Source organism: Sorex fumeus, unplaced genomic scaffold (assembly GCF_029834395.1).
Source record: "Sorex fumeus unplaced genomic scaffold, SorFum_2.1 ptg000098l, whole genome shotgun sequence".
NCBI lineage: Eukaryota > Metazoa > Chordata > Mammalia > Eulipotyphla > Soricidae > Sorex > Sorex fumeus.
This window is the reverse complement of record NW_026606155.1, coordinates 20,288,725-20,316,684: the sequence shown is the minus strand read 5'-3', so window position 1 is coordinate 20,316,684 and position 27,960 is coordinate 20,288,725. Positions and strand designations below refer to the sequence as shown.

At 51.3% G+C, this 27,960-nt stretch overlaps 1 protein-coding gene across 2 annotated transcripts in view; it reads left to right on the top strand.

The window, feature by feature from the left end:
• The first annotated feature begins 4,993 nt into the window (after positions 1 to 4,993).
• IFT43 (intraflagellar transport 43) overlaps positions 4,994 to 27,960 on the top strand; it is a 101,183-nt gene continuing 78,216 nt past the window's right edge. The window contains exons 1-2 of one of the 2 annotated variants that reach the window (XM_056133634.1): positions 4,994 to 5,054; positions 8,324 to 8,410. In XM_056133634.1, the coding sequence (XP_055989609.1) occupies positions 5,001 to 5,054; positions 8,324 to 8,410 (141 nt within the window). In that variant the 5' untranslated portion in view covers positions 4,994 to 5,000. Of the gene's footprint in view, positions 5,077 to 8,323; positions 8,411 to 27,960 lie in introns of both variants that reach the window. The other variant, XM_056133635.1, reaches the window with a different exon arrangement.

Genomic DNA, 27,960 nt, shown 5'->3' with positions numbered 1-27,960 from the left:
TGGCTCGCCCGCTCGCGCACACATACATGCACACACACTGCTTTCTCTATTTCTCTCTGCTGAAATTTTATACCTCCCTCCCATGACGTCTCCGGGCCCGGGGTGGGGGAGGGAGGGACCAGCGCACGCAGCCTCTTTTTCGGGGCACGGTTTTAATGTCTTAAACAGGCACAGGAAAAGCCTGAGCCCATTTGAAAAAAAAAAAGAGAGAGAGAAGAGAAAAAAAAAATACTTCTCGAGTCCTCTTGGTCCGACGTGGTAACTGAACTTTTTTTCCCCTCTTGGAATCACTCCTGCTACACGTTGACTGTTTTTCTGGAAAGTTACTCCGCTGAATCCCCTCCCTCCCGCTCCCCCGAACTCGGGCGCCCCCGCGCCAGCTGTCAGCCGCGTCCCTCCTCCTCCTCCTCCTTCTCCTCCTCTTCCTCCTCCTTCTCCGGGCCGGCCTCTCGGCCAGGCGGGACCCCGAGCCGTGCCCACCCGCCGTGCCCACCCGCTGTGCCCACCCTCGCTCGGGGAAGGGGGGGAGGGGTAGGTGGGACGCCCGGACTGGGAGCCAGCCCGGGGCTGCCGCGGGCTTTGGCTAGGCTGGCCCGGATTCTTCATTGACAAGCTCGGAGCCCGGGCGGCGGGCGGGCTGAAGCTGGGCGATGCTCCAGGGGGCCTGGAAACCTGGAAAATGGTGGCGGCTTTCCGGTGGACCGAGGGTGCCCTCTGGCGAGGCCCGGCTGCCAGTGCGCGCGGCGCGGAGAGGGCGAGCGCCCGGGACTGACTCCGCGCCGCGCTCTGCCCCGCGCTGCGCCCCGCGCCCTGCCCGGCGACCCGCGCCCTCACCCCCGGCTGCGCCTCGCGCTCTGTACCGCGCCCCGCCCCGCGCTCTGCCCAGCGCCTTGTCCCGCGACCCGCACCCCACGCTCTGTCCCGCGCCCCCCACGCTCTGCCCAGCGCCTTGCCCTGCGCTCTGTCCCGCGCCCTGCCCCGCGCCCCGCGCCCTGCCCCGCGCCCTGCCCCGCGCCCCCCGCGCCCTGCCCCGCGCCCCCCGCGCTCTGCCCCGCGCCCCGCAGCCCGCGCTCTGTCTCGCGCCCTGCCCCGCGCCCTGCGCTACGCCCCTCTCTCTGTCCTGCGCCCCGCGCCGCGCACTTTGCCCCACGCTCAGCCCAGCGCTCTGCGCCCCGCGCCAGGCTTCCCGCTCCCCGCTCCCCGCGCTCTGCTCCGCGCTTTGCTCACTGCCCAGCGCCCCGCGCCCCGCACTCCACCCTGCGTCCCCGCGCCCCGCTTTCTGCCCCGCGCCGCGCGCCCCTCTCTGCTGCGGCGCGAAGCTGCACGGCTCTCCAGATGTTCGCAGCCTCCTCTCGGCCAGCGCAGTCAGCAGCTGGCCCGAGCCCATTGCCCAGATGGGTGCAGGGACGTTCTTCGTTCCGCGTTCCGGGGGAATCGGCTCTGTTCTCTGTGCCCTCGACTCCCCATCCCATTGAACCCCCGCACCAGTCTGCTGGGAGCCCCCACTCCCGCCCACCCCATTCCTGGCAACCCCGCCCCGTCCTAGAACTGAAGGAAAGGTTCAGGGGCAAACTGGTTCGTTCACAGCAGAGGAAACTGAGGCAATGGGCCTACTGGGGCATGGAAGGGGGGATATTCAGTGCAGGCTCTCTGGGTTGGGCAGGAAGTATTTGTTTCCATTACAAGTGAGGAGATTTGGGGGCCGGTAAAAAAACGGAAGAATGACTAAACTGGGAGTTTTCAGAGTTCCCCGTGGCCACACCGAGAGATATATCTCGGAAGTGGGTTCCAAGACACTTAACCTTGGGGCTTCGTTGGCCCTGGAGGGTGAGCCATCATTTGAACACTTTTTGCTGCATGCCAGGCACTTCTAGGTTGGGTTTGGGGGTGGGGCTCATCACTACAACAAACAAAAGCCCAAACCCACAAACTAGCCAAGCACATTCTAGAAGGAGCGTCAGAGGGGGTGGGATGCAATCATTTCAATCTCTAGACCTGTACCCAGGAAAGATAGGTACCAGGGTAGAAGAGAAAGCAGGGAAGGAAGTTAGGGAGTGCCTTGGGTTTGCATTGGTTGTAATTTAAAAGGGTGCGGGGGAATCAGAGAAGGCTGGAGTCCTTACAGTAACACTCGCAAGATGGGAAGGGGAATTTTTAGTGATAACTTTCTGGATTCAGCCTCTACTAAAATAGACTCCAGGGAGATAGTTCTAGAAATTTGGGGAGGAGTTGGGGCCCATCAAATAATGCTCAGGAGCTACTCCAGCTTGGTGCTTACTTAGTAAAACACTCCTGGCAATGTTTGGGAGAGTATTTAAGTGCCAGGTATGGATGCAAAGCAAATACCCCAGTCCTCTGAGCCCTCGCCCTGGCTCCAGCAGCTGTAACTTTCATTCTTTCTTTCTTTCTTTCTTTCTTTCTTTCTTTCTTTCTTTCTTCCTTCCTTCCTTCCTTCCCTCCCTTCCTCCCTCCCTCCCTCCCTTTCCTCCCTCCCTCCCTTCCCACCCTCCCTCCCTTCCCTCCTTCCCTCCCTCCCCCCCTTCCTTCCTTCCTTCCTTCCTTCCTTCCTCCCTCCCTTTCCTTCCTTCCTTCCTTCCTTCCTTCCTTCCTTCCTTCCTTCCTCCCTCCCTCCCTCCCTCCCTCCCTCCCTCTTTCTTTCTTTCTTTCTTTCTTTCTTTCTTTCTTTCTTTCTTCCCTCCCTTCTTCCCTCCCTCCCTTCCCACCCTCCCTCCCTTCCCTCCTTCCCTCCCTCCCCTCCCTCCCTCCCCTTCCTTCCTTCCTTCCTTCCTTCCTTCCTCCCTCCCTCCCTCCCTCCCTCCCTTCCTTCCTTCCTTCCTTCCTTCCTTCCTTCCTTCCTTCTTTCCTTCCTTCCTTCCCTCCCTCCCTCCCTCTTTCTTTCTTTCTTTCTTTCTTTCTTTCTTTCTTTCTTTCTTTCTTTTTTTCTTGCCTCACCTGGCTGCGCTCAGGGCTTACTCTTGGCTCTGTGCTTAGGGATCACTCCTGGCAGGTTTCAAGACCATATCAGGTGGGTGCCTAGGTTGGCCTCATGCAAACATTCACCCTACCTACTGTACCATTTCTCTGTCCTACCCCTCCATGTGGACTTCTTTCTGCCCAGATAAGCCTCTTTACCCATTGCTTCTAGGAAGTTGGGCAACAAGGGAGAGCGAAGGTTTGGAAATTGAACATAATGTGGTGTTGGTCAGACTGTGTGCTCACAAGAAATGGAAAAATCCAAAATTGATCCGTTTTTCTCATCTGGTGCCAAGAAAGAAGGGAACATGAAATTCACTGAAGTCTATGCTTTATTTGTTGTGGGATTTTGGCAATGAACATTTCCTTAGATTAAAACCCAGCAGGATATTCCCATTGAAATGAGAGTTAGTGATTAAAAGTTATTAGGGGCCATGGAGGTAGAAAGATAGTACAGGGCATAAGGTGCTTCCCTTGCCTGAGGTCATCTCGGTTCAATCCCTGGCACCACAGATGGTCTCCTGAGCAACACAGGAGTGATTTCTGAGAAGAGAGTCAGGGGTAAGCTCTGAACACTGCAAGTGTGACCCCAAAACAACAACAACCAAATTCTTAGGGGTTCTCTTTAAGAGTAATTACCCAAGGGTGGAGGGCAGTGCAGAGGGAAACTGAGATCTTGAGAGAACTCTATCTGTCTAGACAGCTAGTTTTCAGCACACCTAGAATGAGACCACAATTCTTCTAAAACCCCAGTTCTTCTGACACCTGGGCAGTGCTGTTTTATCACAAGGCCCAACTGAGCCAACCAGTGCGAATGTATGATTAAACTCAGTGACCTACTGTTTATTTGAGTAATGCTTGCAATCCCAGTTTTAGGGGTGACACTTCTCACAAGCTCTCGCTTTGGGGTGGGGGTTGATCTATACCTGGGAGTGCTCAGGGATTACTCCTGCCTCTGTGCTCAGAGATCACTCTTGTCAGGTTCAGTGGACCTGGGATGCCAGGGATCAAATTTGGGTCAACCTCATGCCAAGCAAGCACCCTATCCACTGCACTATTGCTCTCGTCCTCACAAGTTCCTGCTTTTAAGAATGGCCATCCAGGTCTTTCCCCCAGAATGACTGATGCTAGAGTCATTGTCACTTTCAGGACCCATCCCATAAGTCCACATCTGGTTATCCTAATTAGCCAGTACCCAGAACTTTGTCAGTGAGTTGACTTGGAGGGTCTTACATGGAGAGGCAATGAAGTATCAACTAGTTTGTCCCATTTAAACATTTAAATGGAGACTTGGGGGACATCTGTTGACCTGGTAGAATGGTGGGCACCCAGTAGAATTGACTGGAGAAAAAGAATTCAGTAAGATCTGTAGCCAAAACGTCTCCTAGGTCAACTGCTGAACTCTCAGATGATTTTCCTTTGAACCCCAGTGTTCCCACTTTGTTGGATCATTGGAGGGATTATTTTTAATTTTGAAATTATTGCTACTCGGTAATGACTTGATGTGTTGATTCCACCGCCTTGGAAAGCTATTGAAGGCAGATATTACACTTTCTATTGTATAAAAGTGTAATGTACAAGTTACACTTTCTATTATAAACCATTCATAGGTTTCTGTGACTTCAGTGTTTCACCTGTAGAATGGAGAGGTACCATATCTTGCTCCCTACACGGATTGCTATGCCTTTCACATGAGTTTTGAAGATTCTCTGTATGCATACAAACATAAGGGGTCCGTATGATTATTAATATTCGTAATAGTGCTCTGCACATAATGATGTATACTAAAACTGAACTACCCATGTAGACAGCTCCTAAAGACTAACACTTTCTCACTGTCCAGCAGGAGCAGCCTAAGCGGCAGTAAGTGTCTTCTAGACGGAACACAAGACGCGTTTCGGAAAGATTCCGTTTCAATCAGGAACAGCACCGCGGTCCCTTTAAATATTGGGGGAAAGGCGGAGCCGTTGTCAGGGCAGCTCCGGGGCCGGTTGGTTTCCAGGAAGTGACGTCAGGAAGCCGCGGCGATGGAGGACCTGCTGGACTTGGGCGAGGAGTGGCTCCGCGGCTCGTCCTTCTCCGTGAGGATGGACCCTGGGGGAGGTCGGGGGCCGGGGCGTGGCGCGCGGGGGGGAGGGGGAGGCGCGACCTCGCGGGCCCCGCGCTGCTCTCTGCACCCCCCGTGGACACCCCCGAGCTGGGCACCCTCCCGGACGCCACGGGCCCCCTGCACCCGAGTGCCCTAGACTTGTCCCTGGGCACTTGCTCGAAGCGCTTGTGCTTGCAGGGCAGGCGGGCAGCCTTGCCCAGAGTCCTCTTGGGGAGTGTGTGTGAGTGTGTGTGTGTGTGTGTGTGTGTGTGGTGTGCAGGGCAGGTGGACAGCCTTGCCTAGAGTCCTCTTGGAAAAGGTGTGTGTGTGTGTGTTTGTGTGTGTGTGTGTGTGTGTGGTGTGCAGGGCAGGTGGACAGCCTTGCCCAGAGTCCTCTTGAAAAGGGTGTGTGTATGTGTGTGTGTGTGTGTATGTATGGTGTGCAGGGCAGGTGGACAGCCTTGCCCAGAGTCCTCTTGGAAAGAGGGTGTGTGTGTGTGTGTGTGTGTGTGTGTGTATGGTGTGCAGGGCAGGTGGACAGCCTTGCCCAGAGTCCTCTTGGAAAGAGGGTGTGTGTGTGTGTCTGTGTGTGTGTAGCTTTACCCAGAGTCCCCTCAGGGAGGTGTGTGTGTATGTGGGGGGGGGGGGGCGGGAGGGGGGTGAACAGATTTATATTAAAGCCCCAGGCACAGAGGTCAGAGAGTTACAAAGCTGTTGCACTCCCCAGCCACGGGGTCCATGCCGAGGGCGGAGAGGTTGGTTTCCACTTGGAGCTGCAGTGAAGAAGTAGAGAGGTCCCGAGCCATTGGACAGTGGGTGTGGCTCTTGCTTTGGGCACAGCTGACCCAGGTTCCATCCTCTCATCCCTTATGTTCCCCGGAGCACTGTCAAGAGCAACCCCGAAGCACTGCCCAAAATAAAGAAACAAAAACAAAGTAGAAAGATAGTACTTTGCACTGATAGTGCCTTGCACTGAAATTCTATCCCCAGCTCCACAAATGGGTCCGTCCATCCCCCCAGGAGTGATCCCTGAGCATAGCCGGCTATGCACCTGCCACTCACCCAAAAAAATTATTGAAGATTGGGACCATATGCAGGCGCGCTCAGGGGCTACTGCCAACTCGGTGCCCAGAGGACCCCTTGGGACCTCGTGGATAGTGCCGGGTGTCCTGCAGACAAAGCATGAACAGGTGTTAGCTCTAGGAGCTCATCAGTGGGGTCTATAGAGTTGGTTTTTCTCTCTAGTCAAATCTGTGGAGTTCTACAAGACCTTCCAAAAGTTTAAAGTTGTATAGTCAAGAGTCAGTAGAGAAAGCATCTGAAAATAGAGTTTAGAGAGAAGGTTATTGAATTTTTTTTCTTTTTGTGCACACCCGGCGATGCACAGTGGTAACTCCTAGCTCTGTGCTCAGGAATCACTCCTGGCGGTGCTAGGGGGACCATATGGGATGCTGGGAATCAAACCTGGGTTGGCCGCGTGCAAGGCAAACGCTCTACCCTCTGTGCTATCGCTCCAGCGCCAGTTATTGAATTTTGAATTTTTGTTTTAGCATGTAGCTTGCCATGTTTCCAAGGTTGTGCCACACGGGAAAGGACAATTATGGACAGAGGGGGTGCTGATGAGGGAAATGCACTTACTTATCAGAAAGATGATGATAATCCATCCCTAGGTGATGGATTACAATAGGGAGTCCAGATGCCGCATGAGGGTTTTATGCAGTTCCGTGTAACTGCTCTAAATTTATTGGTGGAATCACTTCCTGGAAGGTCTTAAAACTCCAGCATGGTGTATAGTGAAAATAACGCAGGACTTGAAGACAGAGATTTTATGTTTAGATTTCGGTCTGCCTGGGCTTCTGAGTGTCCTCTGTGAGGTGGCCACAGTTTTTTTGTGAGAATCAAATAAACTACATCAAAAAGTGTTTATATTAATGTTGGTTTCTGTTTCATTTAAACAAATGAAAAATGTCACTAGTTCACCACCCAGTCACTGTCACTGTCCTCCCGTTGTTCGTCAATTTGCTCGAGCAGGCCTAGTAGCATCTCCATTATGAGACTTGTGGTTACTATGTTTGGAATATCCAATACGTCATGGGTAGCTTGCCAGGCTTTGCCGTGTGGGCGAGATACTCTCAGTAGCATGCTGGACTCTCCGAGAGGGGCAGAGGAATCGAACTTGGGTCAGCCGTGTCGGCCGCTTGCAAGGCAAATACCCTACCTGCTGTGCTATCTCACCACCCAGTAGTCTGCTTAAATCAAGCTGGCTTATGTGCTCAGATTCAGTGGTCCCCACTCCGGGGGGGCTTTGGGGAGATACCAAGACCTAGTTCATTTAATGACTCAGAATTTGAAGTCTTCTGATTTCTCAAGCTGAAGTCTCAAAATTCTCATAAGAGATTTTGTTAATTGTCCATAAAACTAGGTTGTTCATCAAGACAGATGCTCTCTCTATTTATCTGATGTCAGTTCCCATGAAAGCTAGGAATTCTTTCTCTCCAAGTTCTGGACAACTGTTTCTTCCTGCCAAATTTCAGTTTTGAAATTCGGCCTTGGGACGCCTGTTCTGGATTCTTCCAGGAGCTGTGTGTGACCCTCCCTGCTCATTCTTGAAGCGTTCCAAGATGCATTTCTTTGGGTAAAAAAGATCTATGGAGATGAAAGAAAAATCTTGGGCTCAAGAGCTAGTTCGAGGGTAAGCTGATGGCCTCGCACACTGCTGACCTTGGTTTGATTTCCAGCACTGAATGTGGTCCCCCAAGCCCTGCCAGAAGTCTTCTTTGAGCACAGAGCCAACAATAGTCCTTAAGCGGCTCTCTGGTATTGTCATACACACACAGACCCTCTGCCCCCCATAGACAAAAGAAAACCTGCTGATTGTTCACACAGAAATTCCCCCATTTAATTAATTAATTTATTTATTGATTGATTGCTTTTTGGGTCACCCCCAGCGATGCTCAAGGGTTATTTCTTGCTCTGCACTCCTGGTGCTGCTCAGGGGTGCTGGGGATCGAACCCGAGTCGGCTGTGTGCAAGGCAAACGCCCTACCTGCTGTACTGTCGCCCCAGCCCTGAAATGTCCTATTTTAGCAAATAGAGCTGACCCTTAGGTGCTGTGGCTAAGGGTTTGGAGGTTTTTCTAAGGACCTGCTTGAGTGATTCAGATCCCCTCCTCCACCATGTCACCCTCAGTTCTTCCCCGCCCCCCCCCAGGAGTGGCTCAGAGACCCTTGGGTCAGCATTGCCCTTTATCTCTCCTTACAGAAGGCCAAGATGGGTCGCCGAGCTCAACAGGAATCGCCCCAAGTTGAGAATCATCTCAGCAGCAAGAATTCTGCTCCGCTTGGAGAGGTGGGTGTTAAAACTCTGAAGAGATGCGCTCTAAATGTCCGTGATGCCTTCAGGAGAGAGCCTGTGGGTGTCCTCATGTCTTTCCTGCGGCACCTGCCCTCCCCTCCTACTTGGATAAAGATTCTCCTCGTTGATACTTGTCTCACTTAGTTAGCCTGAGAGAGGCACTTTTCCCTTTTCTCCTTGGTTTGCTCTTGATGCCAGACTCGTTTCTGTCCTTGACTTGATATTTTCAGCTAAGGACTCACGTCTGCTGAAACAAGAGACCAGTGCAGGGGGCATTTGGGTTTTTTATCTCTGCCTCCTCCCTGCCAGTGAGGTGTGCAGGAGAGCAGGCAGGATGGCCCACTAGCTCGCTCCTTAGCCAGCGGTGGGGGAGCTGAGCATCTTTGAGGCTTGAGGCAGGAAGGGAATGGGCTCTGGTCATAACTGTCTGGGAAGCTTGCCCGAGTGACCTGGAACTGTGGGAATGTGTCCAGCCGGTCTGGGGAGGGTGAAGGGGGGTGGATAATCATCTCATTGCCAGGGAGCTATTTTTGGCAGCTTACTCAGAGCCCCTTTTCATCTTCCTCCGTCCTATGGAAGGAACTTTCCCCCCTTTCAAGAGTCAGCCTCAGGGTAATCCCCTGCTGTCAGCTCCTCCCAGCTCACCCCGGCCCACCAGGCCCCCTGACTTCTCACATTACATCCTGATGGAGTTTTTATGTGTGTCTGCCCCCGCTGGACACTGGTGTCCCGACAGCTAGACCTGGCTTCTCAGTTTGTCTGATTCTCGTTGGCCCAGAACCGGTTTACAACAGGTGAGAGGATTGGCGCTGGGAAACGAGAAAGGCCAGGCAGGTGCGTGAGCAGAGCATGCTGGGACAAGTCACAGACACGCTTCCTTTCCATGTCATGTGTGCAGGGATGTTCTTCCCTTTCTTTGTAATTTTTTTTTTTTGGTAGATTGAATCTAGGGTTATAAATCAACATCAGAGCGAGTGCCCAAGCTTCGAGCCACATCCCCAGCTTCCTGCTCTGCATTTTCTTGGGAAGATGCTTTCCCTACCATTTCTGACAGCTCTCCTTACCCCCTCTCAGTTTCTCTCTCATCTTCTCACCTATTGTAAAAAGGTGAGAGACTCCATTGTTTTTCCTTCTCTAAAAGTAATGGCCCTGCCAGTTGAGGAAAACTGGTGACTAGCCATTGGCCTTATTGCCTGAAGAGAGGGTGGCAGGGGTGTCCTGGGGTAGTGGGGAGACAGGAAATCAGAAGCCACGTGTTCGCTCTAAAGGGGCAGCCACCACCAAACCTCAGCCATGGACACTGTGCCACCTACAGTCTTGATGTTCCAGATATGCCATTTTTTTTCTTTTTGGGTCACACCCAGCAATGCTCAGGGGTCACTCCTGATTTTGCATTCAGGAATCACTCCTGGCAGTGCTCGGGGGACCATATGGGGTGCTGGGAATCGAACCTGGGTTGGCCGCATGCAAGGCAAACGCCTTACCAGCGCTGTACTGTCGCTCCAGCCCCCAGGTCTGCCGATTTTTTGAGAGACACTTTTTCCAAAGCCACAGGTCTCTATCAGCACAAAAGTCTCCCGTAAGATAACTGCTACTGAGAAAGCTTAAATCCCAGTGCAGGCTGGCTTAGGCCTAGCGGAGTTGGTTGGCCATACCACCGCCATTACAGTGCAGACCACAATGCATGGCATTCTGGCATTGATTACATGGCCCGGAGTCACCTGCTTTTGTTTACGTGATGTAAGCTGTGGGCTCCTGGAATCCTCTGGCTGGACTGCTTTGTGTATGGCAGTGCCTGGCATAGCAGGCAAGTGGGGGTCTCTGTGGGAGGGGAGGTGGGCGAGCAGTGTGGTGGGGTCTTCTCAGAAGCCTGTAAGTGTTCTAGGCTGGGGGTGGGCCGATTGTGGAGCCCTGGGAGCACAGGCATAAGGGATGGGGGCATAAGGTATAAGAGTGTTGAGGGAAGGTGGGAGGACCCACGCTCCACTAGACCCAGCCGGGTCTCAAGGAGATTGAACTGCAGCAGCACGTGGCCTTAGAAAGGAAGTGGATATGCAGGCCACTGCATGAGTGACATTCTTCTCTTAGCTTCTGGTTCCTTTCGACAGTGGGACTAAGGGAATCCGTGCCGACATCAGATCACATATGTGTTCATTTATTTGGCAGCTATTTACTGAAGGGGAGTGGCAGCTTCCAGAGGACAGCAGATGCAGTCCCTATCGTAATGGAGCTTTGCATTCTCAGGCAGGTGGACTAATTCCATGTCAACCTAATTGTGAAGGGGTTAGGTGAGTGAGCCGGGGACGGGCCACGCCCTGGAATGACCCACAGCCTCAAAGCCCCGGGGGCCTCCCTCTCCCCGCTGCTCCACCTTCCAAATACCAACCTGGCGTCTGGCCCAGGCCCCCTGGGCACAGAGGCAGCCACCCATGTTCTCCCCCAGTCTCCCAGGAAACAGTACTGGTACACGTTAACTCCTGAGACTCAGCCCAAGAACCTTTCAGGGTTTCGGCCATTCTGAAATGCCCACTTCTCACAGCCCCAGAGTTATCCCCCTTTCCTGCTGGGGGGCCTTAGCACTTTCCTGGGAGGATAGACTGTTTCCCGCCCGCCCAGTGCCCCTGCAAGCAGCATGGCAGTGCGAGTCCCAGGGTTCCTTCCAGGCTGGGTGAGCTGAGGGTGAACCAGCGTGGGCCGCCTCTCCCCCGGGCCTACATACTCGCTGCGCTGCGTGGGATTTGGGGGCTTGTTTCTTGCTAAAATTAGATCCCAAGCCTTGTGTGTGTGCCCATTTACATTCCAGGCCTGAATGTATTACTTGATGCATTTATTTTTGTCCTCTCTCAGGCTATGCTCTAGGATGCAGCTCTCCATGAAAGCATAAATATAGTACCTGGGGGACTGTCTGACATACTGGAATTACTTTGCCGTTACGTTAGGACTCAGTTCTAACACGTGATTCTTTTCACTGGGCTTGGTGGCGCTGGGAGCTCTAGGGAGGGAAGCCGGGAAGGAGCCTGCGGGAGACAGAGAGGGGAGACACAGGGCGTGGTGGTGGGGGGACAGGGCCCAGGACTGGACTCTGCGGTGCCAGGACCCCAAACAAGTCCACTCAGCTCCAGTCCTGTGACGTGTCCGGTGCTGCTGTTGGCCTTTTGAACTCCACACCCACTCCCCCTTCCTACCAAGGGTGTTCATCTGACTCCTGGGGAACCATAGGTTTCCTGATTATGGGGAGCAGGGTTCCCAGCAGCTCTGTGCGGGATTAAGTGAGCATGCGTTGTCAGTCACTCCAATGACCTGAAAAGCACTGGACCGAGATTCAGTCAGTCAACATAGTGGTGAGCAGTGCATGTTTGGGCAGTGCTCTGCTGGTCCTTCTCAAGGGCAGCGAAGGAGGAGGTTGCCAGCCGGTCTCTTTGAGGACCGGTTTGGAAGTCTCATGTTTTCCGGGGGCTCTGGACATTCCTTCTGAAGAAAGGATCAGCGCATCGGCCATGAACTTGGGCGGGCCTGGAGCAGTAGCTCAGTGACTAATGCATATTGCTTAATCTCTTTAAGCCTTGGTTTCCTTGCTGGTGAAAAAGAGATAATAATATCACATACTTCATACAGTAACTAGAAAGGGAAAAAAAGAGGGATAATAGATATAAAGTTTTAGCGCAGTCTGATGCCGAGGTGGCCAGGAGGTTGCTGTTATCTTTTATCTAGAGCTTGGATATTCTTTTTTTTTTTCTTTTTTGGGTGACACTCGGCGATGCACAGGGGTTATTCCTGGCTCTGCACTCTGGAGTTACTCCTGACCGTGCTCAGGGGACCATATGGGATGCTGGGAATCAAACCCCGGTCAGCCGCATGCAAGACAAACGCCCTACCCACTTTGCTCTCACTCCAGCCCCAAGCTTGGATATTCTTTTGACGGGGACATCGGGTCTTGAGCACAGGGCTTCGTGCAGGTGAGGTATGCCCTCTGTCACCGAGGTTCACCCCGATTCCCTGAGCTGTGCTTTTGCATTTTTGTTGAGCTTGAGAACTCATGACCCATGTGTTGAGTTTAAATTGGTCTTGTTTTGTCCATACAGAGTTTTTTTTTTTTAAAAAAATTTACATGGTTGTTATTTATGAACGAGAGACTCTTCACATGAGAGCCAGACTTGGGGTTTTTCTTTAAAACCAGTTCTGAGGCTCAACCCATAGTCTAGCAGCTGGGGCATTTACCGTGCATGCAGCCAACCCAGGTTTGATTCCCGGCATCCCATATGGTCCCCTGAGTACCGCCAGGAGTAATTTCTGAGTGCAGAGCCAGGAGTGACCCCTGAGCACCGCTAGGTATGGCCTCCAAACAAAAATGAAAACAGAAACCCCGTAAGTTCTGGCATAGCAGGGATGCTGGACCGGCATCCCCGCCCGGAAGCAGATGGCTGGAAGTGATGATGGAGATGAAACTGAACCATACCCAGCCTCTCTGCCTGCTGCTTCTTCTCTCTCCCTGATCTACCTGCATGGATTCATTCACATCTGATCTGCCGGGCCTCTCTTTCTGTTTGGAGCTAGAGATGGAGTTCCTGCTTTTCTCGGGTTTCCAGGTATCCTTGCTGTCATTGTTAGTACTGACTTGGACTCCTCAGAACAGAATAGTTGCCCCTCCGATGGGCATTGGGGAGAAGTGGTTTTTCCCACAGCACAAGTCAAGCTGAAGATGAGCAATGTGCTTGTGGCCACTGGACTACGTTTTTCACCCCCTCCTTCCCCCCCCCCCCCGCCCCACCCCTCCTGGCTTCCTGCTCTGCCCTCTGGAGCTTGTTTGGGTGTTTGTGGGACAGGGGAGGAGCCCAGGGGCTCACGCACGCAAGCCTTCCGTCCCTGAGCTCTGGCTCTGGCTCTGCCATCTGGAGCCATTTTCTCCTGGTTGCAAGACAGCTGGTTGAATCAGATCGACCTTCCAGGTGGGAAGAGAGGGTCTAGCTGAAGAGTAAGATGCTTGCTGCCTTCGTGGGCCCTGTCTGTCAGGAAAGCTGAAGCCCCAGACCTCACCACGTGGACTTTCATTTACATTTTATCCATTAGAACTGGGTCTTAGCAACCAGCCTCAGAGTCACGGGAGCTTTCAATGGGGGCACATTGCCACCCAAAGGCATGGGGGTTGGGGTTAAGGAAAAGAGAATGGCCATCGAAAAGGCACTCTGCATATGACATGAAAAAAAAAAACCAACCAACCAAAAAAAAAAAAAAACCGGCATCTTTAGAAATGTTTTTTGGTAGGTTTGAGTATGGAAGGAATGAGTTATTTTTAGTAACGAAAAAAAAAAATCCACATTCCTCTCCCATTTTCGAATTTGACGTAATACCGAGTTCGGTGAAAAATCGTATGCCATGAAGTCCCAGAGAACTCGAGTGAGAAGCTTGTATGAACTTTCCTTCTGATCTTTTTCTGCTGCTCTCTCTGTCCGTGGGGACTTCCTGCCCAAAGGACACTTTTGGCCCAGACCTGGGCGTGGGGGGTGCTCTTCCTCTAGTCTCTGAGAAGAGAGGAGAGGTCTGTGTGTGCTCCCGCATCTGGTAAATGTTGGAGCAAAGAACAGAACCTTCTCGCTGCACTGACAGACCAGAGAGATGAATTCTTCGTGTGGTGTCACTCAACTGATGGGGCCTGAGCCTGCTGCTCAGGGCTGTGGGGACCGTGAATGCAGGGGGATGCAGGTAAAGTTCCTGGCACAGTCCTAAGCACATGGAAACTTCCTGGGAAATGGGTTTAGTACTAGAAAGTTTCTCACTGCTCTCCTCTGGGTGGTTTGCACCACTGGCCACAAACCCGGCTTGGACTGTGGCCGCAGAGAGGTCAGGGGCACTGCTGAGGCTGGCATCAGGCTAATGAGAATCACACCGGAAGATGAGTTCACCATGACGTCTAGCTTTCTCTGGGGAGAGAGGCTCTGAGAATTAAACTGGATTTTTTTTTTTTTTTGTCAGAGCTTTCACCTTCTGTTGGTTCTGCTGACTTCGCTCTTGCACAACTCCTTCACGAAAACTTGGACCCTTCGTCCCAGAAAATTCCATTCCCATGCACAGAGTTTTGGGGGTGGGGCGGGGTGGAAGTAATTTTGGGTGAAACCTCCCCAGGACTAGCCTAATCCTTCAAGTTGAGCATTCCTGACATGGGGCCCTAATCCTTCAGGTGAGAGTTCCTGACATGAGGCCAGATTTGGCTTTTGCTGTACAGATTGTGAGTTTTTGGTCACACGGGGACACTCGCTGCTCTCTCTGGAACGACATGTACTCTCTTTAAAGTACACGGTGGCTCCTGAGGTAGGGATTGCCCTTACCTCCCTTTAGCTGTGAGGACACCGGGGCCCAGAGAGGCCGGGCTGTGTGTCCAAAGTTTGCTGACCATCTTTTTTTTTTTTTTTGGCTTTTTGGGTCACACCTGGCGATGCACAGGGGTTACTCCTGGCTCTGCACTCAGGAATCACTCCTGGCAGTGCTCAAAGGACCATATGGGATGCTGGGAATCGAACCCGGGTCGGCTGCGTGCAAGGCAAACTCCCTACCCACTGTGCTATCACTCCAGCTCCAGTTTGCTGACCATCTCACCTGGCTCTGCTTTCTCTGCTTTCTGGCCGGGCGCCTTCCCCCTCCAGAGCTCCCTTCCTACTGGTGAGGTGGATGAATTTGGAGCGAACAGAGAGACCCGTGGGATTTTTACCCCCTGACCCCCCACCTCCCTTGGAATCCTCTGGAGTGGGAGGAAGTCCTCTATCACTTGACCACCCTTATTCGTCCACTTGTCTCGAGAAGTGTTTGAGTCACAGCTGTTCCCTTGCTCACCCTCCCACCCCCATCCTAGGACACAGAACTGAAAGTGAGCCAGATTCTCTCCCAGGAATCTGAGAAATGCTGCTGGGCTCATGTTCCCAAATTAGGCCAATTTCCTCATCCTCCAGCAGCCTCCCTCAGCTGGTGCTCCCATGGTGCTTTGCATGGCGTCTCTCGCCCTGGCCTGTCCCCTGACTGGTCTGCCAGCCCGGCAGTTATTTTCAGCCCAATAGGGTTATCTGCTGACCCTTTTTGGCGACATTTTTCTTCTTTCTCACAAAAATAGCTGTCCTGATTGGTCACATTCTTCAGCCTTTTTCGTAGGCCGCTTCCAATGGGCTGGATGGAAGGGCGCTCCTGATAACGTCGTCCAAGAGCGTTGCGGGGAATTCGCTGTGCACTGTTTGCGAGGAATGCGTTTTCCACAGTTCATATTTCTCTCATGCTTTGCATGCTTTGGTTTTGAACTCTCCCTCGGGGTGGGCAGATGCTCCTGGCCGACCCCTCCCCGGGCCACTGCTGCGTGGGAGGGAATGTCAAGTTGGGGACACGTCGGGTTGGGTTGGGAACACTCAAGTCCCGCCACACCCTGCTCTCACGAGGCTATCCTCCTTGGGGTACTCTTCTCTGTCCAGTGGAGGACCTCTGTCGGTGTCTCCCTGCAAGTCCTGGGGTGGGGTGGGCGGAGGAGCTTGAAAAGGCTGAGACGGGTTCTCCTCCTCACCTGTGAGGCGGGGAATAAGGGAGAAATGCGTGTTCCTTAGCTTTGCCCAGGGGCCAGAGTTTGGGGGTTATGTGGTACATTGAAGGCATGTGTCCAATCCCAGGTAGATTCCCGCATCCCAGGGTCCTCTAATGATGGGTTCACTTCTCGAGGCGCTGGAGCCCTGTTGGGGGTGACCCTGGTAGTCCCCGTTGACTCCCGAACACTCTGGGTTGGCACTGTTGGCCCTTGCACACCTGAGCAGCTCGACATCCTGGGCTCTTAGCACTGAGCCGTCTACCGGGAAGGGCCCTGAGACCATCCTGAGCACTGCTTGGGTGCATCCCCCCGCCCTCCCTCCCCAATAAAGAGCTGGGCGCAGTGTTCCGTGATCTTAGCTGCTGCTGTCCTGATCTGTAGGAAGGATGGTCATTCTGCCTTTAGTCCCAGCATCCCCAAAGTTTACTTACCCCCCCCCCCCCCCGAAGCCCATTTCCTTTGAGTGAGGTGATTGCTGCTACTCTCTCCCAGCTTATTAGAAGGTTACGTCAAAGAACGCCCGGGCCTCTGGGAGCACTGTGAAATGCTGTCACTAGTGTTGTCACCAGAGAATTAGGAAGTGTCCCCACTTGGTCTTGTGCTGCAGTTCTGTTCAGGATTTCGAGGTATTCCCTGGCCCTTGGGCACAGACACGTTTGGATCACGAGCCCTGTGGTGGGAATTCTTTGTGACTCCCGAGACACGTTTCCTTCTCCCCCAGTAGCATGCCTGCTTGTGCCACTGACAGTCGTTTGCCAATAGCTTTTCATCTTTTCTGTTTTTTCTGGGGGGGTGGGGTGGGGCAAGGGGAAGAAGTAGAAAAAGGGAAGTAGAAGAGAAAGGAAAGGGAACTCCCCAGGTGGAGAGGGAATTAGTATAAGACTACTATGTTTGCTTTTCATCTCTTCAAAACTACCCAGCCCTCGCTTGGGAGCTTGGCAGTTCTTCCGAAGAACAGGCTCACTCTTCATGCCCGTGTTCTCCCTTGAACACATGTCTCGCTGGCTTGTCTCTGCATCGTGACTTGCTTTCTCCACTCTGGAGAAGCCCGGGTTCTCTCTTGCGCATGTACTTCCTCTCCTTCTCTCCCCTCACATATTTTGCTCTTTTTTTGTTGTTGTTATTGCTTTGATGTTGTCACCACAACCGAAGGTCTTTCCCATGTGCCTGGGTATGAGACTCATACAAGCTTTAGCTGTGGTGCTTGCCAGCGTCAGTCAGGCCTCAGTGCTTGTGCATTTGGCTATAGTTCATCATCCCCTCACATCTTTCTAAGTAAGTTTTGTTCAATAAAAACTATCTGGCTTCACAAACACACAGAAACAATTCATTGCTGACTCAGATGGTTTTGTTGTTCTGGAGTGTATGGACAGAAAAACAAGGAGGCAGGAGTAACCTTAATGATTTCAGACATGTGGAAGATTATGGTAACATCTTTTTGTTTTTTTCTTTTCTTTTTTTAATTTTATTGAATCACCATGAGATAGTTACAAGCTTTCATGTTTGGGTTACAATCACACAATGATCAAACACCCATCCCTCCATCAGTGCACATTCCCCACCACCAATATCCCCGGTATACCCCTCCTTTCCCACCCTCCCCCTGCCTCCATGGCAGGCAATATTCCCCATTCTCTCTCTCTCTCTCTCTCTCTCTCTCTCTCTCTCTCTCTCCCCCTCTCCCCCCCCCCCTCCTTAGGGTATTATGGTTTGCAACACAGACAGATTATGGTAACATCTTAATTTTTCGGAATCTTATTTTAGGAGCCACACCTGTGGGTGCTTGGGTGCTACTTTCAGCAGAGCTCACATGGTGTCAAGAATCAAACCTGGGACCCCCCCCCCACAGGCCAAGTATGTGCACCAGCCTGTGAGCTGCCTCCCCAGCCCCTAACATCTCGAGTGATTCATTTATCTTCTTTTGGAATTTGATTGAGAATGTCATGATGTGCTGGTTATCGTGCCTGAAGACGGCAATACAGTATTAATCTAGACATGTTCCCTGTCCCCGTGAACCTTGATCAGGGAGCTGCAGAGAAGTTAGTGCCAAGTGGGGTGAATGAAGAAACCCGGGGGCATGACTTTCATAAAGTCCCTTTTATTCTTGGTGACATGGAAAAGTTGACCAGGGAAGACAATCATGCTGGACCTTTCAGGTGAGTAGAAATTAGCCAAGGGTGGGTCATGTCCAGTGATAAGTTGGCATTGGCCTCTGGAGACAGTGAGGCAGGCTGCATTGGTTAATGGAGCCAGTGCCTGGGCGGTGGGTGAAGGAGGGTCATCGGCGACTTTTGCAAGGAGTGAGATTCTTTTCCAGGAATTGAAAGCCAGTCCCCTTATCTTTTTTGAAAAATGCACCATTTGGGGCCAGTCTCTTGCATGACACTGGAATAATTGGTAATATTATGCGAGTTAGGATCTTTAAATATTTTTCTAGTCATCTCTCATTGATGCGTCTTTCCCGGCTCTCGCTCTGCAGCTGTGCTTGCTGATAAGAAGCCCTCTGAGACGTGCTTCAGTATCGTCTCCATGGCTCTCACTCTTCCGGCTCATCCTTGAATTGGCTCCCCCCTTCCCTTTGCCACAGCTCTGTCATTGCAAGAGGGAGGGTCACACGCTCCACTGCCATGCTCCTCAGGGTCTGGACACTTTTTTTTCCCTTTTTGGGTATACCCAGCAACGCACAGGGGTTACTCCTGGATTATGCACTCAGGAGTTACTCCTGGCAGTGCTTGGGGGAATCATATGGGATGCTGGGAATCGAACCCGGGTTGGTCATGTGCATGGCAAACACTCTCCCCACTGTGCTATCGCTCCAGCCCCTCTGGACACTTTTTTAGCTGCTCACCAGGGATTGTACTTTTTGGTGGGGGTGGGAGGAGGGCACCTCAGTGGGTATTCAGGGCTTGCTCTTGAGTAAAGATGAGCAGCCCAGCTTGGACTCAGAGGAGAGCTCTCACTCATGGGTCTCCTTGGGTCCTGTCTGCTTTGGCTGTGATGCACACACATGTGCTTGCAGGGGCCTGTAGTCCTGTAAAGGCTGCTCACGTGTTTCTTAGGCGTGGTCCTTGCACAGCCTGGTTGAGGCGGACTGGAGATTGTGAACGTTCTGTTGTCCTGGGGCCTCCTGAGAGCTGAGCTGCTGGCACTGTGCTCACCATATGCTGGTGGGACTGGGGATCAAACTCCCAAGTTGGAAGGCAGGTGCTTTGACCCTGAGTGATCACCTGAATTCTCAGTGCATCCTTTTTTCTTTTTTCATTAGTGAAGCTCCATGTGGTACAGTTGTTGACCTTACAAATTTTTGTGCTTGGGTTTCAGTTATACAATGATCAAGTACCCATCCCTCCACCGGTGTCCATTCCCTTACCTCCAATGCTCCTGGCATCCCTCCCACCCCCCCCACCCCCCATCCCCCCATCCCATCCTACCCCTGTGGCAGGGCATTCCCTTTTGTTTTCTCTCTCCTTTTGGGTGCTGTGGTTTGCAAATGAGGCATTGAGTGGCTATCATGTTCGGTCTATAGTCTATTTTTTAGTGTGCATCTCTCATCCTGGGAGGGTCCTCCCAACACCCTTTACTTGGTGCTCCCCTCTCTATCTGAGCTGCCTTCTCCCTCAGCATGTGCGGCTGACCTCCAAGCCATGGAGTGAAACTCCTGGTACTTATCTCGGCCATTCTTGGGTGTTGTCTCCCAATTTGTTACTTTATATTCCCCAGATGAATGCAATCTTTCTATGTCTGTCCCTCTCTTTCTCACTCATTTCCCCAGCGCATCCTTTTAAAGGAGGTGCTTAGTGAGTAAGAATTAAATCCTAAAAGTCCTTAACTTTCCTGAGAGTAAATTGTTACCATACCTATGTGACAGGTCTTAATAACCAAGAGAATTCTGCTTATTACAGAAGTAAGGCTGACTCAGTTAGGATCAGGCTGGACTGTGACATTTCTTTGTACTTCACAAACTAAGAGACGCCAAATCAACCAGATACCAGTCACAGTGGATGTGTGATGCTGAGTAAAAATACGTGTGAATGGCTCAGGGGTCCAGGTCTCCATTACTGTCTGTGTCCCCAGTTCTTACCAGTCGAGAAAGATGAGCAGCCCAGCTTGGACTCAGGAGAGCTCTCACTCATGGGCCTCCTTGGGTCTGCTTGTCTGCTTAGGCCTGTTCTGGAGGGCGTTGCGATTCTATTGTATTTTAGTTCAACTCCTGTTGGAGTTAAGTAGACTCCTGGCTTGTGTGCAGAGATCTTTTTTTAGTAGATGAGACTTTTCATGGGGATGATACTTTTGTTCTAAAAAGAAATGACTTCTATTCAGGCAAGATTTCCTGAGGGAAGACTTCCTAGACTCTAGGGCTGTAAATAGCATCCTGTTTCGCTGTGGGCTGTGGGGAGGGGTTGACTGAGAGTTAGAGAAATGGCTTACGCCATGATTAGCTTCCTTGGCCGTGCCCCAAGACTGGTCTCTCCTTTTATATTTGCCCGCCCCCCTCCCACTCCTGCCGTTCCTGTGCAGGTTAACTGGAGTGGTTTCACCAAACGGCTTGTTGTATCTAAAACTTTTTAACAGAGGAATCTGTGGGTCACAGGAAGTCCAAGGATTCTAAGGCAGGGGATGACCTTCGAGACTTGGATTTCTGTGAAGGTGATTCTAGCAGCTCTGTGGAGAGTGTGGGCTGGGAGGGGCAGGTGGGGAGACTGCAGGAAGCTCTCCTGCAATCCTCAGGGTTTAAGCGCCGGGTGCTGTGGCCGTAGTTCCAACCTCAGGGGGTCCTACTCTTGGGTGTCATGCCACCGCATTATAATTAAGTTAATATATTTGTTCATAAATTCCTTCGTGATATGTGTATGTGCATATATTTGGGGGACTTGGATTAATGCTCGGGGGGCAACTGCTGGTTCTGTGCTTGGAGCTTGCTCCAGGCAGTACTGGGCGGTGCCAGGGATCAGACCAGGGCCCACTCACTGCCTGCCAGGTGGGAGCCTTAACCCCTGCACTGCTTCCCGAGCCTATATTTATAAATAAAACTCTTAGTGGAATTGAGGCTCATGGGAGTTGTAGATTTCCTAATTCAAATACATGGTTTATTTTATAAAAATGAGGGACTGGAGAGGTATTACAGGGGTGAAGGTGCTTGCTCTGCACGCATCTGGGTTTGATCCCTGGAACCACCTCTGCTCCTCTGAGCACCACTAGGAGTCAGCCCTGAGCCAGGTGTCAGCCCTGAGCACTGCTGTCGGTTGACTCAAAAGCCAAAAATAAATAAATAAACCCCTCCACAAAAATGCATAAATTATTTTAAAATAGCCTACTATTTTGGGGATTGGGGGTGGATTTGGGCCATACCTGTGCTCAGGGAGTCCCCCCTGGCAGTGAGCAGAGGGTCATATGTGATGCCAGGAAGATGGGCTGCAGCTGAGTGGTGTGTTTCAAAAGAAATACTCCCAGTGATTTGGAAAAGTAATGGTCTAGAGGAATTGCGATGTGTGAGACAGGAGCATTATCTTGGAGTCCCGGCTTTACGGGTTATACAGGCTTGAGCAGCCTCTGCTTCAAAAAGCTGCGAGAGAAATGAGACCCACTGGCGGGAGCCAGGAATGAGGAGCAGGGAGGACACAGGCAGAGTATGCTATGGATGGAGACGCTCTCATCTGCTTGGGGACTGGGACAGTGGTCAGAACGCCTTGCCCAAATCGTTGGAGAGGCTGAATTTCTTCTCATTGAGTAGCATATCAATAATTACTGAGAAGGAGCAGAATGATAGTAAAATACTTCAGTGGATGATATTCCTAGGAAGAAGATACTGATTTAAAAAAAATGTTAATGAAACACCATGAGATAGAATTCAGACTTACACACTTTTGTGATTACATTTCAGTCATACAGTGGTTAAGTACCCATTTCTCCACCAGTGCCCATTCTCCAACACCAATGTTCCCAATATCCCTCCCGCCACCCCCTTCCCCCCTCTCTGCCGCTGAGGCAGCCACATTCCCTTTTACTCTCTCTCTCTTTTTGGGTGTTATGGTTTGCAATTCGTGGCCATCATGTTCGGTCCATAATCTACTTTCAGCACACATCTCCCATCCCGAGCGAGGCCTCCAAGCATCCTTTGCTTGGTGGTCCAGAAGGTACTGATTAATGTTGAATGACGTTGGCAATAGATGGAAATGTTCGGTCTCAGGCCTTTACCCAGTGTAACAGAGAGTTATATTACAGTGTTTAGCTGGTTGATTTTTTAATTCAGTTTGAATTTGAATCCCTCAGTTGACCTTTTATGTACTATTTTAAATATAATTTGTGAACTGGTTGCTTTAGGAATTAGAATATGCATTATTATTAGTTGATGGGGGAGGGTGTTAGAAAATCACACCTGGAATACCACTGGCTATGTGCTTAGAGATCACCCCTGGTGGTGCTCAGGGACCATCTGTGATGCTGGAGAATTGAACCAGACCAGCTTTGCTCCTGCAAGGCAGACACCTGCTGTACTGTCTCTCCAGCCCTGAATTCATTTTTATCCCCCTTTATGTAAACACTGTGGCTTACAAAGTTACCCATGATGCATTTGTTACCGGCATTCAATATTCCAACATCAATCCCACCACCAATGTGACCTTCCCTCCACCATTGTCCCCATTTTCCCAACAACCCCCCAAGCCTGCACCCTTAGAGGGCAAAAGGTACTTTATTTTATATTGCTTGTTACAACTAAATGGCTAATGCAATTATCAAAAATTACTAAAGTAAAAGAAAATTTGTGAAAATTGTTATACCTCACAAGGGGTACTTTAATTCGGTGTCTGAGGGTTTACTAAGCTGTTGTTGCTAGTTGAGACTTCTCTGTTACTGTTTTTGTTTTTTGAGTTTTAGTTGGCTTCTGTTTTGCTTTCCCATCTAATTTGGTGTGCTCCTACTGCATGAAATAGTGTTACAGAGTTTGGAGATGTTGCGTTACCACATTCGCAGCCGTGTGCTCTGGAAACTTCAGAATATTTATCTGGGCAGCGAGTTTACATCGCAGCAGCGTGGGATTTGGATGTGGCTGCCAGGGCTTCTGGAAGCACAGGTGTGTGGAGGGAAGCTGCCTGCCCCTAATCTGAGGAGACCCCAGAGTTCTCAGCAGGAGACCAGTATACCTGAAGGTTTTGGCAGTTGGCGTCTCGGCAGAGCTCTGTCTCTGCTCTCTGTGAGACAGTGGAGTCAGGTCGTTGGCATCGGCCCTGCATTCCTACTTTGTGATTAGCTACAGAGGGATCCTATTTACCGCTTAGCAAAGTGTGAGGTGCTCCCAAGTAGTCTTTCTGTCCCCTCTCATCCTCTGTCCTAGGAATGCAACAGATACCCAAAAATCACACACAGCCTAAGCTGCCAGTCCAATTTGTTGCCTCACTTTCAAGAACCGTCACTTAGAGGAAGTGAGAGAGAAAAGGCTAATCCTTCCTCTTCACCTGCATGCCTGCCTCTTTATTTCGCCCTGTATATCCATGTTTGCATCTCTGCTCATTCTCTTTAACTTGAAGAGCTTCCCTCAGGGATTTCTGTAGTTCAGATTCGCCAAGATCATCTTACCTTAACCAGCTTTTTGTTTAACCTGGAAATATTTTTATTTCAGTTTCATTTTTGGAGGATATTTTCTCATGGCAGAGAGAATTCCGGAGCGATGGCACAGCGGTAGGGCATTTACCATGCCCATGGCCAGCCCGACCGAGCCGGGTTCGATTCCTTCGCCCCTCTTGAAGAGCCCGGCAAGCTACTGAGAGCATCTTGCCCGCACAGCAAAGCCTGGAAGGCTACCCATGACATATTCGATATGCCAAACACAGTAACAAGAAGTCTCACAATGGAGATGTTACTGGGCCCGCTCTAGCAAATCGATGAACAACGGGAGGACAGTGCTACAGTACTTTAATTTTTATTAATTTTTTTCACTGAAAAGTATTTTTTAAAATAAGTCACCATGAGAGAAATAGTTTTACTCCTGCCTCTGTATTCAAAAATCACTCCTGGCAGGTTCGGGAGACCATATGAGGTGCCAAGGATAGAACCAAGGTCAGCCACGTACAAGGCAAGTGTCCTACCCGCTGTACTATTGCTCCAGCCTCATCTTCTATTATTTGAATCAAAAGTAGTATTTTTTTAAAGTAGTATTTTAAATTTGAACTTTCAAATGATACATTTTTACTGTTTCTTATATAGCTTCTATTTCTTGGTTAGATCCTCCATCTTTTCATTTATTCTGACCATCTTTCCTTTCTAGTACTTTAACATGTCTAGCATGGCTACTTTAAACATGTCTATCCTCTGGGTCAGCTTGGGGTCAGACTCTTTGGGGGGGTAATATAAGGTATTAACCATCCTTAGTCTCCAGAATCACTCATGGCAGGGCTTGGAGGACCGTATGTAGTGGCAGGGGTTGAACCCGGATGGGCGAGCACCTGTACCTGCTATATTTTCTCTCCAGCCCCCGGGAGTTGCTTCTCAGTGGACTTTCTGGGGGCCCCACCACTCATAGGTGCTGAAGGATTTGAGGGAAGGCGCAGGTGCAGGTTTGCGGTGTGTTCCTTCCGCAGGGTCCACACTCAGGCTTCGTGACCCTGGCAGCCTCCAGTTTTCTCTTTGGGCCAAAACAAAATACAGATTTGTTTTTCTTCTTTTGACTGTGGTCATGTTTTCACATTTCTTCACATATCTGCTAGTTTTAGTTTGGGCACAGGACACCGTAGAGACCATGGATCATGGTGCCTTCCTCTGGAAGCTGTTGGCTTGTGCTTTTGCAGACAGTTTCACTAGTTGCAGATCACCATGGGCTTGTGAGGATATGTTTCTAGCTTTGCTAAGTCGGGTCTGTTTTGATTTTTACCTGTCATTCCAGAGCTCATCCCTTGGTCCTTAGACATAGGCTTCATTCTCAAAGTGGGGCTCTTCCAGGATTTCAGTGAAAACCCAAGGGTTATACCAAGCCCCCTTCCTCCCTCCTCCCCAGCTTTGTTAAAACTCAAACAACTCTGCTCTGCCTCACGTATTGTGAAGAGCAGCTAAAAATCTCATTTTTCCTCAGTTTTGTTTTTGTTTGTTTGTTTGTTTGTTTAGCGGTCACACCTAGTGGTACACAGGGCTTCCTCTAGGGTTGGAGGCCGTATGGGGGGCAGGAAGTCAAATCCTGGATTGGAGGTCTCCAAAGCAAGTGCCTTGTGCGCTGTTCTGTCTATCTGGCTGTAAGCTTGCTTTTTAATTCCTTGGATAGTTGCTTCTCAGTGGACTTTCTGGGGTCCCCACCACTCATAGGTGCTGGAGGATTTGGGGGAAGGTGCGAGTGCAGGTCTGTGGTATGTTCCTTTCCGGGGGTCCTCACTCAGGGTTCGTGACCCTGGTAGCCTCCAGTTTTCTCTTTGAGCCAATGAGACTGCAGGTTTCTGCTTGAATTCTAGCTGCACAGTCCTCCCTAGACCGGAGAGTAGACCTAGGGGAAAATCCGCTTAAACTCTCACCCACCGCCGCTCTCCCCTTTCACAGGCCAAATCCCCTCACATTTCTCCTGCCTTGATTTACCCTCCAGGGCCATCAGAGAGCAGTTTTCCATGTTCTGTCCAGAGAGGTATCACTGTTGTTCTGATGAAGGTTAGTTGGACACGAGCGGCATGTGACTGGATCCAGGACTTCCTAATAGCTTTTGGGATTTTTTTTTTCCTGAATCCACTGTGGGTTTTTTTTTTTTCCAAGTGACACTATTGGCAAGGAAAGAATGAGGGCGTTGTTGCAGAAACAGATTGTCGGTGTGCTCCAGGGAAAGCCGAGACGGGCATTCCGGTTCATTAGCCGTTAAGACCGAAAGTGCCGTGCCATCTGTGGTGCCCCTGGAAGGGCCGAGATGCCGTGGGGATGAGCGCACACAGGGCCTCCATGGTCTGGTGCCAGCCATCCTGGCAGCGGCCGTGCCGAGCGCCCCGACTCGTCCACAGCGGAGCCTCAGGAGCGGGAGAGATGGTGCCAAGAGCAGCTTCCTCAGGGGCAGGAGAATGAGCCGCGTGGTGGGCAGCGTCACCGCACCCCAGTCCTGTCGCCATGGCTCAGAGCTGCTCTTCTTTAAGGAAGGGGATCAGGAGAGCCTGAGAAAAATCAACTGTGGAGCTTAGGCTACACAACTGGAGAAGAACGAGAAAAAGAACTGAAGGAGAGCAAGGGAAAAAAAAAGACAGTGTAAAGGAGCATGGCCTACAAGGCAATTTTTGCCTACGTAAGAAAACCAAGAACAATGCATTTTGGGGGCCAGAGCAATAGTACAGCGGGTTGGGCGCTTGCCTTGCACATCGCTGACCTGGACTCAATCCCCAGCACCCGGCATAGTCCCGTGAGCCTATTACAGGGAATGATCCCCGAGTTCAGAGCCAGGAGGGAGCCCTGAGCACTGCTGGGTTGCCAGCCCCCCCCTCCTCAAAAACAAATAAATGAATAAATAAAAGCATGTTTATTGTAAACCAAATATGTTCAATCCCGAGGACCCTTTCTTTTAGCTTTCCTAACCTGGTGAGATTGAAAAGGTTCCTTTATCAGTGACTTAAAGCTGAAGGAAAATGGTGGTTTAAAAAAAAGAAGAAAAACAATGCTCAACAAGGTGAAAATTCATTCACTCTGTCCTCTCAGTCACACCCTGCCCCCCGCCCCCCGCTGCAGTGCACGATCTGTTTTTTAAAATAATAGTGATCTGTGATATCCGGAAGTTTGGGAAACCCAAGTCTGCACAGTAGAGAGCTCCTGGGGCAAGTGTCATGGCAAGGGAGCTCACGTCCTGGTCGGTCCCAACCAGCCGTGGCCTTGTTCCACTCAGAGCATCATCTGTCCCCCCCAACAGAGGCAGGCTGCAGGTGCCGGGGGAGGGCTCCAGGACCAGGCTGGGGAGTGGGGCCTTGCCTGTCGGGACTGCCCGCCCTCCTGGAGCTCCCGGAGCTCCCAGTCCTGCCACCAAGTTCCCCCCACTTCTCCATCATCACCCATGAGGGGCCTGGGGCAAGATCAGGTTTCTCCAAGCAGCAAGGTGTGACTCCCAGCCTGCTTGGGGCTCTGCATGTGGCTGATGCAGCAAGTTTAGACTCTGCCTGACCCGAATCAATATCTCTCTCTCTCTCTCTCTCTCTCTCTCTCTCTCTCTCTCTCTCTCTCTCTCTCTCTCACACACACATACACACACACACACACACACACACACACGGGTCTGATTTTCACACTCGAAAGGAGGTAAAAGAATGACAGAAACGTTAAGGCTTGGGTTGATGATGGAAGTTGGAAAGAATGTTTATTTTGGCACAGCTAAAGTGTCTGGAAGGTACAGACTCTGAAAGAGGGGAGAGCTGCTGTGGGATGAGCCCCCCCCCCCCCCCGCCCTGGGATGTCAGTGAGGCCAGGAGGCTACCGTCCAAGGCAGGGTCATCCGGGCTCCATGGAACAATGTGCAGAGCTGAGGATGTGGCACCTGGGTGGAGCACTTGCCTCGTCTGGGTTCAGTTCTCGGCACTCTGTGGTCCCCGCGGCACTGCGGGGAACTGCCCCAAGCCCCGAGCCAGTAGTATCCCTGGATGGCAGCCATGGGTGGCATACACAGGGATGGTTTCAGGGCTGAGCTGTGTTCTCTTGGACTGGTTGCCTGACAGGCCACTGCCGTTCTCGTTCCATGAGTCAGTTGAAGTGGTCAGCTTGTGGGTTGGGTTGAAAGACGGGCTGGGGGTCTTATTGGGCTCGTGGGATTATTTGGAGCTGTCAGAATAGACCCCTGGACGAGGGACCCGAGCGTCTCACTTCCTTCCCAGGAAGCAGCGGAGTTGTGCTCTCACTTTCCTGGTTCAGCCCACCTCAGCGTGGCCTGCTCCCTGTGGGCACCTGGGATTTCTGGAATGAAGCTGGTGCAAGGCAGACAGAGTTTACCCTACCCCAAGCTTCTCCTGGTCTTAACTCGACATGTTCAAGGATTTCTTTCCCTCCTCACTCTGCT